Genomic DNA, 22073 nt, shown 5'->3' with positions numbered 1-22073 from the left:
CTATGAATATGAATTGTTGTACAGTTTATGCCTAAATCAATTTATTAATCAAGGCATTTACAGTAATAACAAAAATATTACATAAGTAAATTATCTTACTATTTGGCATATCCATTAATAATTCTCTTAGATTTCTAGTTAATAATATCAGATGTGGTCAGTATAAACGATCTCCTTCGTTTTAGCTGTTCAATTGAATGTTTATTATTGCCGTTTCCATAGTACAATTTGACCCGCATTCACTAGTAAAACGCGCGCGTACCAACACAAATCGGAAACGATGTGCGCGCGTGTCACAGTGCGATTCGGAAAGTGGGGAAACACCGATGAAGTATGTTTTGCTAAAGTTACAAAGTTTCTTCAATAACGACTTAGAAGCCATGGACAGCATGTGTAGCGAGAAATTGAGGATTCTTATTAACAATGGAACGGTCTGGACATTAAATTTCAATCGAGATGACCAATTTACGCTTTTACCACTTCTGATTGGTTTGCCATACATATCAGAGACAGTGAGTGTTGTGATTAAAGGATCATATATTGTTTGTCTTCATGACAGCAATGGCAACATTCCAGAGAAGATGCAAGAGCCTCTAAGATCACATATGATTACAATGAACGATACTCTCTGGTCTTTGAAACATCTCTCCAGGCTGTTTATTCGCGACTATTTTGGCCGAAACGACTTATCAAAGTTGAGTTTGATTCCACTACCAAAGCAAATTATTCGCTATCTTATGTAGGCCTACGAATAGGCCTAATGCCGAGTTAGACAAAATAAAAAAGACAGAGGGAATATGATGAACACATTGATTCATTCAGAATGAGCAGAGTCACGTCTGTTCAATTTTAAAGGACCACCTTTCCCGGTTTATTTTTGCCGGTTGCATTCAGCAACAACTGTTGTTTTAGTGTTTTTAAAATGATATTTTCTCAATAATACTACCCTATTAATTTAATGTGAATAGCTTACATTATCAACTTCGACAAAACAATTTTTTCATAAATAATGGACAAAAGTGCAATCAGTTCTTTGTTATAATTTATTTAGTTAGTTTATATAGTATATGGGGTATCGCGTTCGTTTCAGTGAGTTTAAGAGTGGGGTGAGTTGGGGGTGTCGAATACATAATTCCAGAACCTTGATCCCCGCATAGTATTGTTTCCAGAAACAATAAATTGCGAGCGCCAGGTATTTGAAGTCGCTGGCTACACAATTATCAGTAGACTGTTGTGTCGAAATGAGTGTTTGTTTACGTTGAGGAAAAAGTGTATTGTTTGTAGGCCTATTGTATGGGGGTATGATGTTATATTTGAAAAAGAAATGTTATAGATTTATTTTGTGATTAGAAAAGAATGTCTGAGTTGTGTCGTCTGTGTGACGTGTGCGTAGTTTGATTTTTTAATTATCTACAGAGCGCGCAGTCCTACTCTGCGCTACAGAGCCATATATATAAAGAGTTACGACATTGGATTATAGTCACGTGATATGCAGATCAATTTGTGTCAAACTTGTCTCCGTTAATGCATGTAAAGTATAGGAGCAAGAAAATACTTTAAACTTTTTCTTATATTTAAAAAAATGTAATTGCACATTTTACGGTGAAATATCGATGTGCACAGCGTACAGAAGTACTTGCAGGAAAGAATATTGCGCGCGCGTGCGCTAGTACATTATAAAGTTCGATTGATTGATTTTGGAATGAAACATCCCATAACTACGTCCCGTTAATAACAATTATGTAATATTTTCAATTCATAATGCATGCTTTGATGACTAAATAAAATAATAAAGTGTCGAGGATTTATTTGTTAATATATTGAATAGGGTATGAACAATAATAAAATAATAAAGGCAAATTATTACAAATGAAATGATGAACGAGTCTCTGAAAGTTGTCAAAAACACACAGAGAGCCATATACTGTATAAAAAGAGGAGTGAATTTGTGTGTTTTTTGTATTGGTTCATGCTTTGATGTATCCTGACTTGCATGTAGGCCCTAGCATTTATTCTTTTGTTATTATAGACACAATATATATATGTTTCCAAATTAATACCATTAATCAAATTAATTACTAAAATAAAAACGGAATATAAGTGTTATTTCATAGACAAAAAAATCTGAAAATAATGCATGAACTACAGGAAAACGCTATACAAAACAGAGCCATATATAGAGAGAGTTACGGCATTGCGTTCACGGATTTTAGAAAGTCACGTGGTGTGCACGCCGGCCATGTTTGTGTCCAACTATGCCTATGTAGCGTATGGAGTCGAGTCCTTTGCTTTTAAAATGTATAACTTTCACAAGGCTTTAAATATCGAATTTAAGATAAAAAAAATCAATTTGTTTAAAGGTTTTTGTTAAGATAATAACGAAACTATAAAGTTACTGCGAACATGATTTTAAACAACAAAATGTAAAAACAATGCATTACTATAGAGAATCGCTGTACAAACTAAACGCGCACGCGTAGAGCGTGCATGGAGCGCACAATCAAAGCCGTTCCGAAATTGCTATTTTTGTTGTTTTAAATCATGTTCGCAGTAACTTTATAATTTTTTTATTATTTTAACAAAAACCTTTAATCAAATTGATTGTTTTGATATTAAATTCGATAATTAAAGCCTTTTGAACGTTATACATTTTCAAAACAAAAGACTCAACTCCATACGCTACATAGGAATAGTTGGACACAAACACGGCTTCTAATCCATTCAATGACGTAACTCTCTCTATATATGGCTCTGATACAAAACAGAGCCATATATATAAATTATAAATTATAAATTATAAATTTATATATATGGCTCTGTAGCGCAGAGTAGGACTGATACAAAATAGACGCGCGCGCCCTCAGCGTGCGAATTCTTTGACACAAAAATGGCTTCTAATTTTCAATGTCGTAACTCTTTATATATATGGCTCTGCTGCGCTACCTCTACGCCACCACCAACCAAACACGGAGAGGACAACACCGTGGGGCCGGGGAGAGAGAGGCTGTTGACGGCAGGAAGAAAAATGGCCTAGCAAGCCTAACTTCGGAATCTTGCTGTGTTTGTTACTTCTATTAACGAAAATGGAAGATTCCCTTCCTAGATCCATATACCTCATGTGCTTAACTACAGCTGGAGGAGTTCCACTATTTACAAGGTCTAAAGGAATAGTCAAGCAAGTAAGAATAATCCTTTAATTAATTTAGAGCCTAGGCTAGCCTATTCTATAGTCTAATAAATAGGGCCCTGCCCTGGCTCTAGGCCGAACCAGAATCACCATATACTAGCCTGGACCCGTAGCTACTAATAAACTAGCCCTATTTTAGGCTCTACTCTAGTAGTAGTACTAGGCCTAGGTAGGTAAAGTAGGCCTACTACTTTAATTCCCACTTTAACAGCAAGAATGAAAATGAGCTGGTTTCCTAACTATTGGCAACACTACAATTATTAAGGCCCTACAGTCTACAACAGTGTATCATTTATGTACCATAATAACTAGGCTAGGCCTAATTATAAAATATTTAAATAAATTTTGATTCTTTAAATACACTGATTGATATCTTTTTAGAGACTTCCAAATAAATCCTTAAAATGAAAACAGACTTTAGGCCTATGTATAATTTATTATAGGCCTAAATAAACATTCATTACCATTACATAAACAATATATTAAATACGAAATATATGTTTACAATATTTTCTTAATTATATTGAATTTGTATGTTGAATAAGGCGAATAAGAGTAAGACTTGTGTTGTGTTGGTAGTCACTTCCTGCAAATGGAATCACCATACGAAGAAGGCTTTTAATTATTTGGTTTCATTTTCAGCTTGCTTTTGCTGAAATTGGCATGTTATATGGCGTACAGATGTTTGCACAAAATCATGATGTTGAGTTACAAAGTACAACTACTGACTCACGTGTCATATGGAAAGTTTTCTGGGACAGGTAAGCCATTTAACTAAAGGTACCAGCATCCATACAACAACTTAATATACTACTACTAAGCAAGTCTCGAGGACTGGATTATAATTATAATAGTTGTGAGTTTACAACCCTGGCACTAGATGAGGATTAGACCCTTGGGATTGGAAGCCAAGCATGTTAACCACCAAGCTACAGATGTACTTCATTACAAAAAAGACTCAAATCTTTAAGCAAAATATAGATTGTCAGTGATTCCACGAAGTGATACTAATATGAATACATGTGTAACATTATAATTATTATATCAAGATTATAATAAATTAAACTACTCAATCTTTTTAATATTATAGCTAAATTTTAATCTTTACAGGCAATAAAAAAAAAAGATGTATTGTCCCCAAAAACATGAAAGATGAAGATTAATTAAATCAGACTTTGAATAGGTTATTTTGATGTTTTAATAAAGTTAATCACTTCCGTAGAAAAAAAAACGGAAAAAAATAATGTTTTCACTTATAAAATAACATAATAAATGGTTTAATTCAACCAAAAATCCATTGGCTGGCAGCCAATTTGTCCATTTTTTGCTTTAAATTCCATTTTTTTCAGGTAAATAAATTTTTTTTTAATCCAATTTTTGGTCGAAGTCAATAACTATTATGTGACATTAAAATGGCATATTCAACAAAAAAAATTTTAAAAATTATTTTTCAGGGGACAATTCATCTTTAACCGTGTTCTCCCGAAACTCTTTCATTAATTGTCACTAACCATAATTAAGATTCACCAAATTCAAATTGTATTTGATGAATCTCCTGACAAGTTATCGCACCAAATTATAATCATTTTTTATTTTTCCAGTATTACCCTGATTGTTGTTGTGGATGATGATGATAGCGAGGATTGTCATTACTTGAATTTACTACAGAACATCTTCAATGCAATGGTGACTATACACTTTCATTATCATGTACAGACTGTTTCCTGTTTACAATGCAGTTAGATGTATTGGCAAAAACATAGAATGAATGCAAATGCGGAAAATATGTCTTAGATCAAGACTGTACCTAAAAAACAATATCATTTTAATGGAAGTTTTAGTAACTAAGAACTATAGAATAATTATACTGTAGGTAAAATCAATAAGAACAAGAGTCACAGTACAACGATAAAGAATCGTGATAAAGATCTATCTTGTAGTTTTGATGTACAGTAGCTGTACGGCCTAACGTTTGTTTGTTTTATTTTCAGGTGTTTTTTGTTGGTTTGGATAGTTTAGAAAATATAAAGAATGTTGAACGTCTGCGTAAAGACTTGAAGGTAAAATTCTTTAATAATTAACAATTATGAGACAAATGGTGAACTGTGATGATGTCAGAGGTCCCAAAAAAAATGAAATATTAGGATTGATAAAATTGTTCCAAACCATAAAGGGCAATTTAAAAAATATGTATTTTTGTATGCTGTAGAGTATAGTGAGTGAGTGGTTAAGACAATGGAACTGTAAAACGTAAACCAAAGGTTCGAGGCTCACTCCATGGTTCTGGTGGTAGAACAAGTTTTGTCAGATAAGGACTATAGACTGTAGGTACTTTAAAGTATTACCTTGGTGTACTAGTTACCACAGCCACTGGCACACAGGCTGGAGAGATATGGACTCCGCCAGGTATATATATGTCCAGGACATTCTATGCATTGCGAAGCAACCCTATGACCACTAGTGACTAGTAGTACAGTAGTAATATTATTTCATTACAGTGGTTGCTTTCATTTATTCATTTCCTATGTCAGCACTTTACTTTATACAATACTTTATCAAGCACTGTACTTTAAATGAATGACATTAATTAATTGCACCCGACTGTCAATACTCTAGATTTCCCCAGTATCATCATAGGAAAATTTGGTAATAAAGCATCTTACATTAATATGAGATGCTGTATTTCATACTGGGAAAATATTGTTGTATGTGGTGCACTGGGAATCGGATATTGTTAGTAAGTTGTTTAATGGGCCCACTGACAATTGTCTTTAGTTGTTTACTTACTTGTTTACTTGTAATCCCTCATAGTCGTATGAGTAGAGGGAAATTGAGGCGAAGCAAAATTGCTTATAAGCCCCTCGCAGTTATCATGTCATATTGTACAAACGGTGTACTGAAGAAGTCACCCAGTAAAGAAATAAATAAATAAAATTGATTCTCTGTCAAACTTGTTAGTGTTGTTATGCGGTTGTTGATTCACTTTTGAATGACTGTGAATTCCTTGGTGGTCTTACAAACTCTGTTGATGTTAGCCTCTTTCCAGACAGTAATTTACTTCAGGTAAGTATTATTTTATGTTGTTGACATCTTGGCAAATGTATTAAACAAATATTTATTGGAATATAAAATTTAATACACAGTAAAAAATAATGATTTACAAATTTTCAAACATCATGATTAAAAATTTATGTAATTTTATTCAAAGTGAAGTTATTTTTTAGTTTTTTCACAAATAAAAGAAAAAAATTATAAAAATGTGCTTATAACTTGTATATTAATTGTAAATTATCTCAATTTTATGAATATTTTAAATGATGAAAGACCTGTGTCGAACTACAGTAATTATATTTATTATAATAGATTTTCTCTTCATGTAATATAAGACACATTTTATTCACTATTTAGGATCCATTGGAAGTGTTTGTGAATTCAGCAGGCAGTACACATGGCTGTATTCACTCAAATGGGTTACTTGTATGTGCAACTAATAAATGGTGGACCCTCACTGGATTTGAACTTAACCTTTTGGCTACATTTATAAGAACTCTTCCTGAGAACACAGCGTCAGATGTGCCAATTTATCTTCCAGATGCAAGTCCTAAGGTACTTATATACAGTACAGTAGAACCCTATTAAGGGGACACCTTCAGGACCCAACAGAGTGTCTCCTCACTACTGTAGGAGTGTTCTCTTGATATGTGTATATAAATCCAATAGTTGTTGGCCATATTGTTAAAATAACAATAAGCCCCTCATTTGTTTTATATGAAAGTGTCAACATAAATGAGTGGACCCCTAAAAGAGAGGTTATACAGTTTTATTTAAGTACATCAGGAAAGAGTGAGATTGCAGTACACACCAATGAATGTGTCTGAAAAAAGATAGCTAAGAAGTGCTTAAGTAAAAAACTGGGCTTTTTATCAAAGTTCTTTTTATCTTATGGAATGCACGATTTAAGAAAGAAATAGGACAAAAATTGACTTCAAACAAATGTGAGATGATTTGTTTTTGTTAAGCATAAACCTGACCCTCTTGTTGAATACAGGATTTAGGAAAATAATATAAAATATATAAATATATATAGATAATATAATATATAAATGGAATTTATATTATACCCAAAAAATACTTTTGGTAATAATAAGATAATGTTTGTTCTTATAAAATGTAGCGCTTAATCTCACAATGCAGTGCTTCACCTTATTACCCCGGTTATTTTTTCAATCACATATGGAAAAATTCTCCTATAATGCAGCTAGTAATCAGCGCAATTTTGTGTCTTGATTTAAATTAAATTTTTTGTCTTTGAATTACCCATTTATACACCAGGGTGGAGAGAGGCAAATGTAAGTAAAGTGTCTTCCTTAAGGATACAAGCAATGCAGTGAGAATTGGATTCAAATTCACGATCAGTAATCCAACGTTGAACACACTGCGCCACACGCCCTCATAGTATAATGTTAAATTAGATTGCTTTGCTTTTTTTCTTATAAAGTACATGTGTATTCTTTCTCATAGATTCCACACCGTTTATTAAGTATCCATCTTCTTAGTGGACTAGTTGTGAGTGTACTATGTGGGCCATCGCCGTCATTAGATGCGGTCAAATCACAGTTAGTAGAGGCCTGTTGGTTGCCCCACATGGAGCCAATGAGAGCATGTTTAAATATGGGAACAAAGAGTATTTCGTCAAGTTTTGCAATAGAACAAGGTGTTATAGGGTAAGGATAATACATGTGGTATGCATGTTTTTGTTGCATAATTTTAACTGAAATACTGAAGGGCTAGTGAAGTTAGGTTTGCAGTAAACAAAGTGTTTCCAAAAGAGAATAAAGTTTTAGTTGATATGCTAAAAAAATCGCAAATGTCCCTAAAATTAAGGGCACAAAAACATTTTGGCCTAGCTATACAATTGGCCCTTTTGCATGTTTCGGGCATAGCCCATCATCAATTGAAGAGAACTGTAACAAAGGATAACACATTTGTCACAAAATTACATAATAAAACAAATCAGCCAATCAAAGATGTTAACATACAAAAGACATAGTTATGAAAACACACCTGTGGAGTACAAGCACTACTGTACATTACTCAGGGGCCAAAAGGATTGGTCAAAGAATTGTCATGAGCTATGCTAATTTACTAGGAAAACACGGTTTTCATTTGAACATTATGAACCCCAGACTGTGGGCTTGACATTTTATCATTACATTATATTTTTGTTATATTTTCCAGCTTTTTATTTATCAACTACGTTCAGAAGAAATGCTTATCAACGGTCCAGTTTGCACCAACAGCTGCAATTCCAGCAAGTAAATTACCTAGTTATGAACGACGACTTGAACTTTTGTCATGTTTTTATAGAAACACTGTTGGTACAATATTTCCACTAGTAAAACAAGATGTTGAACCAGGTATGACATTGCTTTGTTTTGAGTAATTTTTAAATACTAAACGTTCTCAAATACAGCAGAACCCTAAGGAGACACTTTTGGGACTTTTTGTCCCCTTAATAACAGTTTTCGTGGAAAAAAACAAATGCTGTATACCAAAATGAACAATAAAAAAAATGAAATGTATAATTAATCTAGAAATTAAAAAGAAATGAAAATTTAGGTCAAATGTTAAAAGTCAGAGTTCACTATAAAAAGCATTGACATTACAGTAATATTATTTATTGCAGAGACAGAAGTCAGCATACCTTTCACACACACGCCTAAAGAAACATATATTTGTGGACCAGACTACAAAGCGTATGCTATTGATGATAAGCCATATCAACTGTTTGTTTTGTTTGCTTCTAATGTACCACAGTACGCAATTAGGTGAGTAGCAAGATTGTTTATGTACAGTACATATTTAGCACATATAACAACAAAGGTCACACAGACGAATGAGTGCTGTTGCCAGCTATACGACATGAAGGGACCCTAAGCTGTTTTTCTACTGCTAGGCGAATTTATTTGCATGAATCAAAAGTGTATATGCTGTCTTTATTTATTATTTGATAGTCTAGACAAGGCTTTATGCAGTAGAAAGAGGTCTATGGATAATGTTATATTTGTATTTTTACAATTGTCATTTTTGTTTTTAGGTCTTTGAGTCAGAAGCAGATGAGCAATCTAAAAAAGGAAAAAATGTTTAGCACAGACAAAAAGGGTAGTTGAGCGATGGTAATAATATACAGAAATACTTCAGCTCCAATGCTGCTAGCCTGTCACTCCGGTGTGAGTGCTGCCACCAAACGGCGCCCGTTCATCTGTCATCACACCGCTTTGTTTTAATTGTTGTATTGTTTAATAAGAGTACTTCAAAACCCAAGATGAAAACACTTGCGACTACTGCAATAATCGCTGATATATATAATATTTTTAAAATAAATATAAATAAACATGTTTTACGCTTTATGCTGATGAACAACACTAAATTGTATATATAGGAAATGACAATTCTTTTGGACTTTTATTATATTTATGTTGTGTATTATCTTTGTTTTATATAAAAGGGTCTTGCAAATATAGAATTGTAAACTTCTTAATTATATACCGAAATTGTATTATAAACGATGACTAAATAAATGTAAATGAATTCATTCAATCGGATATTGCAGTTTTCATCCATTCCCACTTTGCCAGGCCCAGGCAAAAAAAATGTGATGTTGACAAAACATTCCTCAATTGTACTTTGAGATTATGCCACATGGCATCCGAAGGAATCTGTAACAGTCATATTATGGTGTTAAAAAATAGGCAGAATATCGACTTTTCCAAATATTATATATAGAGGTAACATGAGCAGAACACATGTGCATCTACGCATGCCAAATTATGATATAGTAACCAGTTATGTAAACAAATAAAAGGATTAAAATTCCTGTACTATGGAAACGGACAGATTTCATTAAGTGTGTCTGCACATGTCAAATTATGGTACAGTAACCAGTTATATAAAAAAAATTGGCATGTTACCTCAATATATATTATTTTTGTTCGGCATGTGCAGATGCACGTGTTCTGCTCATGTTACCTCAATATCATATTTGGAAAAGTCGATATTCTGCCCATTTTTCGAAAACATAATGATATCTTTGCAAATTTCCGCAGTACAGAAATTGTTACGAATAATTGCCGACAAGGGGCATTGTATGATTTAATGTAAGATTGATACAAATCCTTCTCTCAAATGTATCCAAATGTGAATTCTATTATGTGAAATTAAAATGGCCTATTGATTCAACAACATTATTCAATGGGACAATAATGAAATAAACAATTTTAGCAGGTGGTGTAATTTTATTAGTATACAAAAATACTCCCTACAATACAGTTAAACAAGATTTTTAAACACTTCTGCAATAACGTAACTAGTCATGTAATACAATTATTTTTAGTATAGTACTGTACAGTCACTGTTCAGCCTTCATTTGAGATACGGTAAGCACATTGACACGTATTCTATTATTGAATGGTATGCATTCACAAAATGACCTAAGCATTTGATGATTGGTCCTTTAATATGCATAAAAGTTCATGAATATGTGGTATACCTCATATGAATTAAGTTAAAGAATACTTCATGAATAAATCATTTTTCCGACTCCCAATATTTTCTTTGACTCAGATTGGTAAACAAACACATCCTCTCTATTATCAAATTAATAGGCACATTTATCGATTGCAGGTATACTGTATCTCGACAATACCTAATACAATTTCAGGTGTATCGAGAAAATGAAATTCCAATGCTGCGACCATAAAATCCAGTGTGGTTTCAGGGACATCTCAAGAAAATCCTGACAGAATGGTGATGATAAATCAGTTTCCAAATAAATAAAGAACATCATTACTGATACCTTAGCTGATTACCTACGGACTGATGGATGGAGGAATATAGTGTTCTATAAACAAAGGCCTGTATAATATAACCTATACGGTACCATTATACTATACAATAAATGTTTCAATTAATCTTATCGATTTAAGCAATCTATGCCAGTACTCAAATGATGGACAATTCTCAAATAAATACACATTTATAAATACGAATTTTAAAATCATAAATAATTTTAAATAATTATATTATACATTTTGCAATACAATAATATTCTTCCTCTAAAATGGTTACTTACATTAGAACATTATGTAAATGTACATTCAATGTAAACCCATATCACACACTACTTGAACACTCAACAAAATATGTGCGACCAATTTTGTTAACTTTCCCACTCGGATGTAACCGCACCGAAATTAATTTGACCAACCACGACGCGATGAACCATCCGAGCCGTTGCTTGTGATTGGTCAACTACATTGTGCCTGCGTCATTGCGGTCGAGTGGAAACCATGTTTAAACAATGTAATTTTAATTATTTTTTATTATTTAAACATTGTATGCATCAACTCATAGAACGTAAAGAAATTTAAGCAAAGTACAAGCAAGATTTATGTGAAAAAAAGAAATCTATTAGTGACGATCAAAAACAATATTTTAAATATATTTCCTTATAAATAAGATATTGATAAATTTACTTATACGATACATAAAAATAGATGAATTTAATAACCGCCATCTCTAAGTGTACACATGTCCCATTAGATAATAATTTTCCCAATTTCGCACATCTTTTTTAAAATACAAAATGCAAGGTTATATACGGAATATTATACATAAACCTGATGAATGTAACCATAGATTTCAATAAAATAAAAAATTAGAATGATGTGTGAAATAAAAGAGGTAGGCCTATTATGAAAATCAGCTTTTAACCTTAGATACAACATGTTGGAACATTTTTCTAAAATGAAAACGCATCAGACGAAGTGCATTAAGTATCTTCAGCCAATGATGGAAATGTTCGCACCGTTCAGTATGCTTAAACACGAGCAAGTTCATACTTTAGCTGATTATTTAAGGTAAGAATAGCTGCAACAAATTTATGGAATTTCCCCATGTAAACTGCTGTAGCACTTAATCACAAAACATACTCCAACATTGTAACCAAAAATAATTACATGTTTTGAAGAAAGCAAAGCATTTTTTGTGCTAAATATACTAAATAAAAACATAAAATATTTAATATATTCTAATTATATTCTAACATTTAAATTGAAACACAATGAAACTAATAAAAGTTTGAATGTACAGCAACTTGTACAAAAACAATGTTTAACATTTTTCAAGAATAATTACATGTTTTTAAGAAAGCAAAAACATTTTTTGTGCAAAATATACAAAATAAAAACATAAAATATTTAATATATTCTAATTATATTCTAACATTAAAATTTAAACACAATGAAACTAAAATAAGTTTGAATGTACAGCAATTTGTACAAACACAATGTTTAACATTTGCATTTCTTGCATTACAACACATTACAACACATCTGCGGAATTGCAGCTCACCTAAAAAAATACTACACAACTTCTGTGTACTATAACAAATGTTTCTTGTAGTAGACCGAAAAAGGTGATTTCATACATTTAATGAGTTATATATTCAAATATTTAATGCATATTTATATTATTTGCATATTTAGTATACAGGTGGCTGAATTTAAATACGAATATTGCTTCTCACAAAGCATGTTAACAATTATTGAACTATAAAAATTTAACAGATTAAAAAGAATTTCCTGCAAGTAAATGTTTTCTTATATTGCTGAGCAATGGGTGTGTAGGTGGGAGTCAAGCTGAGAAAGAGGGTAATTCCAATTTTACAATTGAAACAAACTACGAAAGGATTTGCAACTTGATAACAAATGTTACATCATTTATTTATTATATTCAGAATTGAAATGATACAGTAAGCAGTAACAAACTGTGGACGTTACAGGGCATTTCCGTAGCTTAGCAAAATAACTAGCAAACTCATTCATGCAGAAAAAAAAGTACTGTATAAATCAAAATAGCATACAATTTGTTTGGGAAAATACAATTTCTATTATATTTACCCAATGCTTTTGATGAATATTGCATAAATAAAAAAGGAATTTTAAGACTGGATGTACTTTTCTTTAAAGCTTACTTTATAGTTAAATCTATTGTGTAAGGTTCATTAAAGAACCGGCTAATATAACATTCCAAAAGACGACAGTATTACAGTACATGCACAAATGACTATTTTAACATGTTTATTGTTTTATTAGATAAAAAAGACTTTTTTCTAAGCCATAAATTAATTATATTTTTTTTAAAAAAGCAACATTTCATTACACTAGGTGAAATATACTGTAATTTATTCCATCTTTCTTGTACAAGTGGGATTTCTATTATATTCATTTACATTGAGGCGGTAATACTTTTTATTTTTTATGTTTCTGTACAAGGAATGTATATATTATTATATATATATTTTTTTATCATTCAGCAAAATGTTAACAAATTACTGGTAACAAATTGTGTTAGCTGTGCTCGGTGGCCCATAAGTTTCAACAACAATAATTTCAATTTGTTCACAGCAATATTATTTTTCTCAACATATAATATTGCCGTGAACTTATGGGCCACCATACTTTGATATACAACAAATGAATACATTTGTGCACCTACTTTATTGCATAGAATATATATAGAGAGATGCATATAAAGTACAATTGTATTGAATTTGTGTCTACAATTCTATTAAGATTCAAGTTATATTATATACACATTCATAATTAATATGCACAGGAATGTAGAGAAATGTGTAGTAAATGAATCATCTTGCAGGTTGTTGAAAAATGTATCCAAGGTTTTCAAACTAGATCTTAAGAAACTATTTTAAGATTAGCTCTTCAAAGCCAAAACACCATAAAATGTACAGTACCAAACTAGGTGTTCTTTCTAAGAAAAACTTCTTTTAACAGGTAATGCCAGGTTTAAAATGTCTATTGTTTCTTATAAAACAATAATGTATTAATAAAATATTATTATATATATAATAACGTTTCTTATTTGTAACAACATTGATAATAACTCACATTTTTTAACAGCAGTGAAATAAGCCAAATTCCAAAAGTTGCTACTGTACATTACATTTCAAATTTTTAAACCAGGAGCTATCCTCTAAAGTAGCGTCTGCTTTAAGAGGTTAATAGTTATCAATTATATTTAATATTAATTATAATTATTTAATATTGCATTGTATTGCTTTACACACAATATGCTTTACTGATACTGATCATATGTTTATACAGATTCATTCCAGTTCATTGACCTCTTGACTGCCTTGCCCCATTGTTTGAATATTGGCTTGTAGTCGACCTGCACATCTGCCTTCGGCTTAAACATGTTCTTTGTCTTTCGTACTTCCTTCAACTCGTCCTTGCTTTTCCATACGCCTGTCAATTAATTGCACATTTAATATAAAACTGATACTAAATAGTAATTTTTTAATAATAACGGCCTTCAACTATCAGTATACCTACATGTTCTACATACATCCTTTTTAAAGGAACGATCCTAAATGACTAGGGTCTGTCTAAGGTGAAAATATTGTTATGACATACAAGTCTTACTACTGTAGACAAAGAGGTAGTACAGTAAATTTTTGATGACCGACGACCAATGTATGTCTGGCCAATCAATGTGCCATCGATCGTCGGACTTTAAACCTGTGTCGATGTGGGAAGTAAGGACATCCCAATATCTCTGCATGCACACAATGAATTAACATTGTTTAGTCATTGAAAGCTTCCTAGTATAACCTCATTGGCGATGGTAAAAGGATCACTAATTATAGTAAGACATCCTACAATAAAATTACATTACTATGACATTTCAATATACATTACATACAATGACTTCATACAATAAAATCCCACAAAAATATGACACCACACAATACATATGACATCACACAAATAATATGACATCACACAATAAATATGACATCATACAACAAATATGACATCACACAATTAATATGGCATATCACACAATTAATATGACATCACACAATAACCACAAAACACAATCACACAATAAATATGACATCACACAATACATATGACATCACACAAATAATATGACATCACACAATTAATATGACATCACACAATAAATATGACCTCATACAACAAATATGACATCACACAATAAATGACATCAAACAATGATAAATATGACATCACACACTAAATATGGCATCACAATGCCATACATAATGCATATACTTTCTTTAAAATAGTTTACCTGCTTTGAGACCTGCAAGAAAGGCAGCTCCGAGACAAGACATGTCCAAATTGTCAGGTCGATCAACTTTCTTGTTAACCAAACTAGATACTAATTGTAGCACAAAATCACTATTGCTGACACCACCATCAAATCTATACATATTATACAAACAAAAATAGATCAAACAAAAATCAACAAGGAATCAAATTCATTTCTAAACATAGGATGTAGAAAGTGAAAAGAATTTTAAAAGACACAAGGCTTTATTTGACTGGTCTGTTTTGAATAGAGATCTACAGTTGGAGCAGTTGGAAGAGCTTAAGCCGAAAAGTCAAATAGGCCTGTACATTACATCCTCATTTAGTCAAAAGCATCGCTAAGATAACACCCTCTCAATATCTGACGATATTCCCAGTATTAATTTCTGATATTTTGATGATATTTATTCATTTTTGACACAGTATTCTTTTCCGATAGAATCACAGTATTCTTGTCTCACAGTTTTCACTTAGTATTTCTGACAGTACAGTATGTGACAGTATTCACAGTATTATTTTTTGATAGTAATCACAGTATTAATTTTTTTTAAGTATTCACAGTATTCTTTTCTCACAAAATTCAATTCTGACAGTATTTATTATTTATGGTATAAACAGTATTATCAAATAAATTGAAAGTACTTACTTGATCGTGTCATTTATCTTTATTTTAGTTTTACTTTCCAAAGTGTTGAATATCTGAACCACTCTGAATGCTAACGATTCCAAGGCGGCCCGAACGATGTGCTCTCTCTTAATGGTTGGAGTAATGTTTATCAAACAACAGCAAGCCGTGTTATCATTTATACCAGACTACAAAAAAATAGAGACAAATAAAGTACCAAAAATGTCACTAATGATGATTGTACAGTATGATATTTTTTTATTTCATACGCATCTAACAGCGAGCACAAACTCGCCATTTCCAGGATAGATAAACTATTTTATAATTTCTAAAAATTTTAAAAATTAAGTCTCATTTGAGGCTTAGGGAGTGGAGTTGAAAGAGTCACAACCCTGGCATTAGGTCAGGATTGAACCCTGGACTTTTAGATTGGAAGCTACAGCTCCACTTCACCACTTCACTATTATAACAACGATGAAAATTGCTCTTAATACAACACTTTAAGAGTGGTTGGAACAGACAGGTAAACCCCATAGTATCACAAATACAAAATGCAGTTATTACAAAGACAAGCCTACAATCCGTAGTCTTTATAGACTCCCACTATCAGAAAAAAAATGCATGTGGCATAAACACACGATAAAATAAATGGACCGCTTTAAATGAACTTAATGTTCCATGAAAATCCCTTAAGTAATCGTACTAAACACTTATTATACCGATATAAGTAGGATTTTAAATGTAGGTGAATGTAAGAGAAAAAATGTGTCTTGCTGCCAAAACTAGGCTGAATTGCAAACAGGTGTTTTTAAATCCTGTTTTCAATTGGCCGATAATATTTGTGTGAATAGAAAGCATATTTCCATCCCTTTCTACAACAAATTCTACTACTCTGAGGTTTTTCCTTAAAAGTTTAGACAATTTCTACAATAACTAAGATATAATGAAGATGATTTGAGACCTTCCAATTCTTCAGATAATGGCAGGATCGAGTCTCCCACTAAAAAATTAAATTTCTACTGATATTTTAGAAAAAACAAATTATATTCTCCTACTCTAGATATAGATAAAAGAACAGAAAACATACTAATATCGGTCTGTAAGATGTTAATAATCAATTCATCCATGAAATAATTAGTTGGAACCACATTTTCCTCACTTAGCACACCTGACATATTGTTATTATATATGCCAATAGTTTCATAAAACCCTCTATGGTTTAATGAATTATACCTCTATAGTTCCATAAAACATCCCGATATTTCATTATTTCTGAGTAGGGAGGTTTGTTATATTGGATTTTGTATTTTGAAATTAAACAATTTACTTGTAATCCAGTGAAAGCCGGTATAAAGCACAATCCATTGCTACTCTTAACTTCTGTTGCTGCTTCCTGCGATTCTCCTGGATTTGAGATGAATCCTAAAAATATGAAACATGTTATGTCATGAATATTCATCTATTCTGGTAATAATATATGTAATATAGTCTATTAATGTCCAAAAGCTTGTGAATTGTAATTAAATCATAATTTACCTCCGCCAAGGAGGTATATGTAATCGGTAGCGTGTGTTTGTTTGTAATAATTTCTGGGGAAATATTGCAAAAATGAATAGCCAAACTGCCTGTCGACCTGATCACATTGATTGCGTAAAAGGCGAAAATGATATCTGTAAGCTTTGGGCTAAACATTACGAAACATTATTTAACTGTGTTAAAAATGATTGTAACAAGCAATTTGTTTTAGATGAACTAGATAGATCATCTATGCATAGTGATGAGTTGTTTGTCTCCCCTCGTGGTATTAATGATTATATAACTAAGTTAGCTCTGGGTAAGTCTGCTGGATGTGATGGCCTGTCCAGTGAGCACTTGCGCTATGCTAGTTTACTATTAGCTATTGGCGTACCAAAAAATGTGGTTGTTGTCACAAACCTCTGGTTCCAATAGTACAATTATATGGAGACAAATTCAAATTTGGATGCGAAACAAAACTTTTTTTTTCTTGGCCTAAAACTGAGTTACTCTCTCTCAGATGTTGATGTCATAAAACAAATTGCTATATAACTTTATGAAAAGAAATGCAACTCATAGTTTGTTCATAGTTTGCATGTTTGTTAAAATTGACAACCTTAACATCTGTTCTGTTATTCTGTTGTGGATTAAATTTATTATTGTTTGCCAACTCAAAAGGTTAATAATAGATACTTTATACAGAATTACAGTATGGCAATTAGTGTACACTGGTATAACAAATTATAAATTCAGAATCTATTTGGGTTTAGCCTATTAAATAATATGAATATATATTATTATTATTACTTCTTGTTATCATCATAGAACGTTTTGATTGGATAGAAAGCTGAGTTACGACGGCGTATTATGCCAGTACCCAGTACCGTTTTGATTACGATCATGCGGGAAATTACCTCACGACATCAGCATTGCAAGACTTATGTCTTTACGTCTTATGCTAAAACACTGAATGTACATACTTTAATATTTATCGGCATCATATGCTAAAACCAGTGTAAACAGGTCTATTATAGATATTAAATAATAAATGCTTTGTAAAAGGATGTAAAATAACATCTTTAAGTTACTGTGGATAATTTATTGTTAACCTTTTAACATCTTTGGGGATAAATCTAATGTTACTCTCTTGTGGGTAATTTATTGGTAACCTTTGCAATAGCATCTTTGAGGCGCTAGCTAAACTCTGTTTGCAACTCATACCATAGGTAAAATTGATTGCTGATGAATGTTGTGTCAAAAGTAATGCTTGTACCTAGGTTTTATGTGATTGCAATAAAATGGAAGTAGTAACATTTACATGTAATAAATCAAGAAAAAAAATGATTTAAGAATTTAGGATTAAGATTTGATGGATAGATTGTTTGATACACATTTTTTGCCCTGTTTTCTTCTTTAAGCATAAAACAAAAAATAAGGTTGACTTGACTTCAAACACTATCATTTATTTGTTTTCCTATAATTCACAACATGTTTGATATGAGTGTAATAATACAAATCAACTGTGTAGACATAAACACTGACCTCAAATGACTACAACTAACCGCAACTCAAAATAATGCAAAATATGTACGCATATGAGCAGTTCGGTTGAGTTGAACATGTTCTACTTTTTCTGGAAATTAACGCAACTGAAAACTTTGAATCACATTATGACACAGTATCGGTAACCGCTACCAGTTTGATGTACTTATAACAGTCACATACGCTGTGTGTGCGGAATGGTATCCAGGAATAGTTATAATTAGTTTGGAAGACAGAGGTGTAAAAATACTGAACAAAAAAATTATGATTTTTTGTTTACATTCATTACCTGCATTTTCAAGCCATGTTAGTACTGTTCCAGAATCAGAATCAAATGCCTCTGTCGTGTACACTACCTCTGACCCGATCTTCCAACCAACCAGAGGGTATGTTCCTAAAACATTAGAGTAATCAGAATCCAAATTTACAGTAAAAGAGAATAATTTGTACCTGAAATAATCTCAAATGCCAATGTGTATTATGTGACTATGGTTTCCTATGGTAGAATTGAAAAGCATTTGAAATATAACATTTCTATTGTAAATGTAATTAATTCAGCATAAAACTGTATTTTTATGATTTTATATATTAAATGTGCATTCTTATGCAATTTTACATAAGTGTTGTTTTTACTACGATCTAAATACACATTACATACCAACATTTGGTACACAAGGGTAGGATCCTGTGTTTAAATTGATAAACGTTCCTGTTCCCATGGTAACTTTAATGTCTCCCTCCTCAAAACAACACTGTCCAAACATGGCTGCCTGTTGGTCACCAACCTAAATAAGGTAAATATAATAAAACATACTATACAGGTAACACTAAAATAGTGGTGTAACGCATGTGGAAAAGATGGTGGGTTTGTCACTCCTAAGGGCCCTCCAGCGTTGCTCATACTCTAGAGCTCCTTTAGCCAGTGACTGCTTATAGCCGTTATGCCACTGGAAAAAAAAAATCCATTGGCCTCGAACTCATGAATGAGTTTTATGTAACATTTTTGCAAAGGCACATACAGTAACCCTTAGACAACTAAAGCTGCCGGGTGCATAGAATACTGACCATGTACATGCCTCTGTAATAACTTCTTTTATTTATGTTTTAACTACTTATGTTTTTACTTTTTGGGAACTAATAGTTAAATACTGTATGTTATGGACAGCTTTATCAAGGTTGGATGATTGACAGTGACAAATGCTTTTCTATGATCAATGAAGACAACCAAGTAGGGCAGCCAGTTGTTATCTATTAACAAGTGTAGTTGTTGTAGAGTGATGCTTTACGAAATCCAGATTGACATGGTGCAATGTTATTTAATATTGGATGTAGCACCTTATACCATATTCCACTAAGAAACAATTTTAAAAATAACCTAATTATTATCCGACTACAACATTTATAAAAACAACATTTGTATACAAACAGGTGGCATATAACTTCTTCACTTTTATGATATGCATGGATTTTGATAACAATTTTGGATCTGACAAATGCCTTACATTTCATTTTCTGATACAGATTTAAACGTAAAAATAAGTGTATGATTTGTAATTAAAATTAATTTTGTGATTATTATTATTATTTTTTATTATACAAAATGTATGTACCGCCCTTATTGTATAAAACACTGACAAATAAACTAATTATGAATATGGACAGTAAACATTGTAATTGTATAGATTGTATGTAGTAATTGCATTGTAATTGTATTGCATTGTAATTCTGTAATTGTATTGTGATTGTATTGTGATTGTATTGTGATTGTAATTGTACTTGTATTATAATAAGTAGTAGTGTAATTGTATAACAGTATATTAACAACAAAATAGTGAATAAATTATAAAGGAATAGAGTTCAACATAGAAAAATTTATGAACAAAGAAGTAAAATGAATACACATTTTTGAAGTTTGAATTTAATTAGGCACAATTTTATCTGTATCATTAAAAGCAATCCCCTGAAGGCATTCATGTCATTGAACTATAACTATTGACACATGCTGTCAATAAAAAAGATGTATATAATAATTGGATTAAACTTATGAATCCAAATGATAAGATTGATAGCCTTTAATGCACTCTTCCTTTCTTTGTTCACTAAATTAAATTGTTACAAATATAAAACAAACAATTTGCTAAGATGCTGCTGTTGTAATTTGGAACGCCAGGAGTGATTGCAGATTTAGTAGTATAACATTATATATAATATATAATATTAATATACAGTAAGTCTTCTTGACATTTATCATTAGAAAACTCAATAATTTCTGCCCTACTTTGGCATCATCCTTCCTCATACCTTTTCTTCTCCCCACAACTGAATTACGTATCTTGTGATTTCATCCATCCATATTTTTAATTCTTTGACTGTCAAATCCACGAGGAAAACACACATGGTACATACAAACAACAACACAAAGGTCAGGACGCGACGGTATCTGACGCAGGGTCACAACTGTCAATCAAATAACAGCTAATTCGTGTTGCAGCTAAACATTGTTCAGCAATAACCGGTTAAATGGTGTTCTAACACCGAATTGAATGGGATGTGTTTTTAACCATTGTTTTTGCCGGTTATTTAACTGGTTACTAAAAAATTGTCCTGTTTCTGCTCCCAAGAAATTGGGGTTAATTTATTTACACCGTTTATAACTGGTTATTGTTTTGCAGGTTTTTTTTTTTGCAAGGTTGTCGCCTTCAGTTTGTCACAGAATGTAATTGTCTGTAAAGTCAAATCAGCCAAAAAGCATGTTTACCATGCCCTGTAGCAAAATGATACACTAACAAATTAATTTATTTCAAAATTTGCTATGAAACAGTACACTAAAATAGGAACAAATGCATTAATATTCAATACTGTAATATATATAATTATACATTAATTAAGTACTAAACCGAGTAATTTACAATTTCTTCTGTTCCTGAATATCCCGCATATCAATTAGGTGTGTGTACAAATGTGCTGTTTCGACATACAACGCCAAGAGTGATAAAGAGTTATT

At 31.8% G+C, this 22073-nt stretch overlaps 2 protein-coding genes across 2 annotated transcripts in view; one reads left to right on the top strand and one right to left on the bottom strand.

The window, feature by feature from the left end:
• Positions 1-2979: 2979 nt before the first annotated feature.
• LOC144843766 (protein fuzzy homolog) lies at positions 2980-9920 on the top strand. Its single transcript, XM_078700702.1, has 10 exons — positions 2980-3179; positions 3830-3948; positions 4789-4873; positions 5179-5247; positions 6146-6250; positions 6596-6793; positions 7709-7911; positions 8426-8604; positions 8874-9015; positions 9285-9920. The coding sequence occupies exons 1-10, from the start codon at positions 3084-3086 to the stop codon at positions 9355-9357; spliced, it is 1269 nt and encodes a 422-aa protein (XP_078556828.1). The 5' UTR covers positions 2980-3083; the 3' UTR covers positions 9358-9920.
• A 2935-nt stretch (positions 9921-12855) lies between these two features.
• Positions 12856-22073, bottom strand: part of LOC144843765 (glycerol kinase 5-like) — a 29507-nt gene continuing 20289 nt past the window's right edge. The window contains exons 11-16 of the mRNA XM_078700701.1: positions 19728-19854; positions 19359-19463; positions 17340-17434; positions 16034-16200; positions 15368-15501; positions 12856-14514 (exon numbers count right to left, since the gene is read on the bottom strand). Of these exons, the coding sequence (XP_078556827.1) occupies positions 14363-14514; positions 15368-15501; positions 16034-16200; positions 17340-17434; positions 19359-19463; positions 19728-19854 (780 nt within the window). The 3' untranslated portion in view covers positions 12856-14362. The remainder of the gene's footprint in view (positions 14515-15367; positions 15502-16033; positions 16201-17339; positions 17435-19358; positions 19464-19727; positions 19855-22073) is intronic.

This window comes from Antedon bifida, chromosome 5 (assembly GCF_963402885.1).
Source record: "Antedon bifida chromosome 5, ecAntBifi1.1, whole genome shotgun sequence".
NCBI lineage: Eukaryota > Metazoa > Echinodermata > Crinoidea > Comatulida > Antedonidae > Antedon > Antedon bifida.
This window is presented reverse-complemented; position numbering and strand designations above follow the sequence as displayed.

Excerpts from the sequence above, each read along its gene's own strand:
- LOC144843766 (XM_078700702.1), top strand. The coding sequence starts at position 3,084 with ATGGAAGATTCCCTTCCTAGATCCATATACCTCATGTGCTTAACTACA. Across the intron at positions 3,180-3,829 it reads CTAAAGGAATAGTCAAGCAA|CTTGCTTTTGCTGAAATTGG; the intron begins GTAAGAATAATC and ends TTTCATTTTCAG. Across the intron at positions 6,794-7,708 it reads TTCCAGATGCAAGTCCTAAG|ATTCCACACCGTTTATTAAG; the intron begins GTACTTATATAC and ends TCTTTCTCATAG.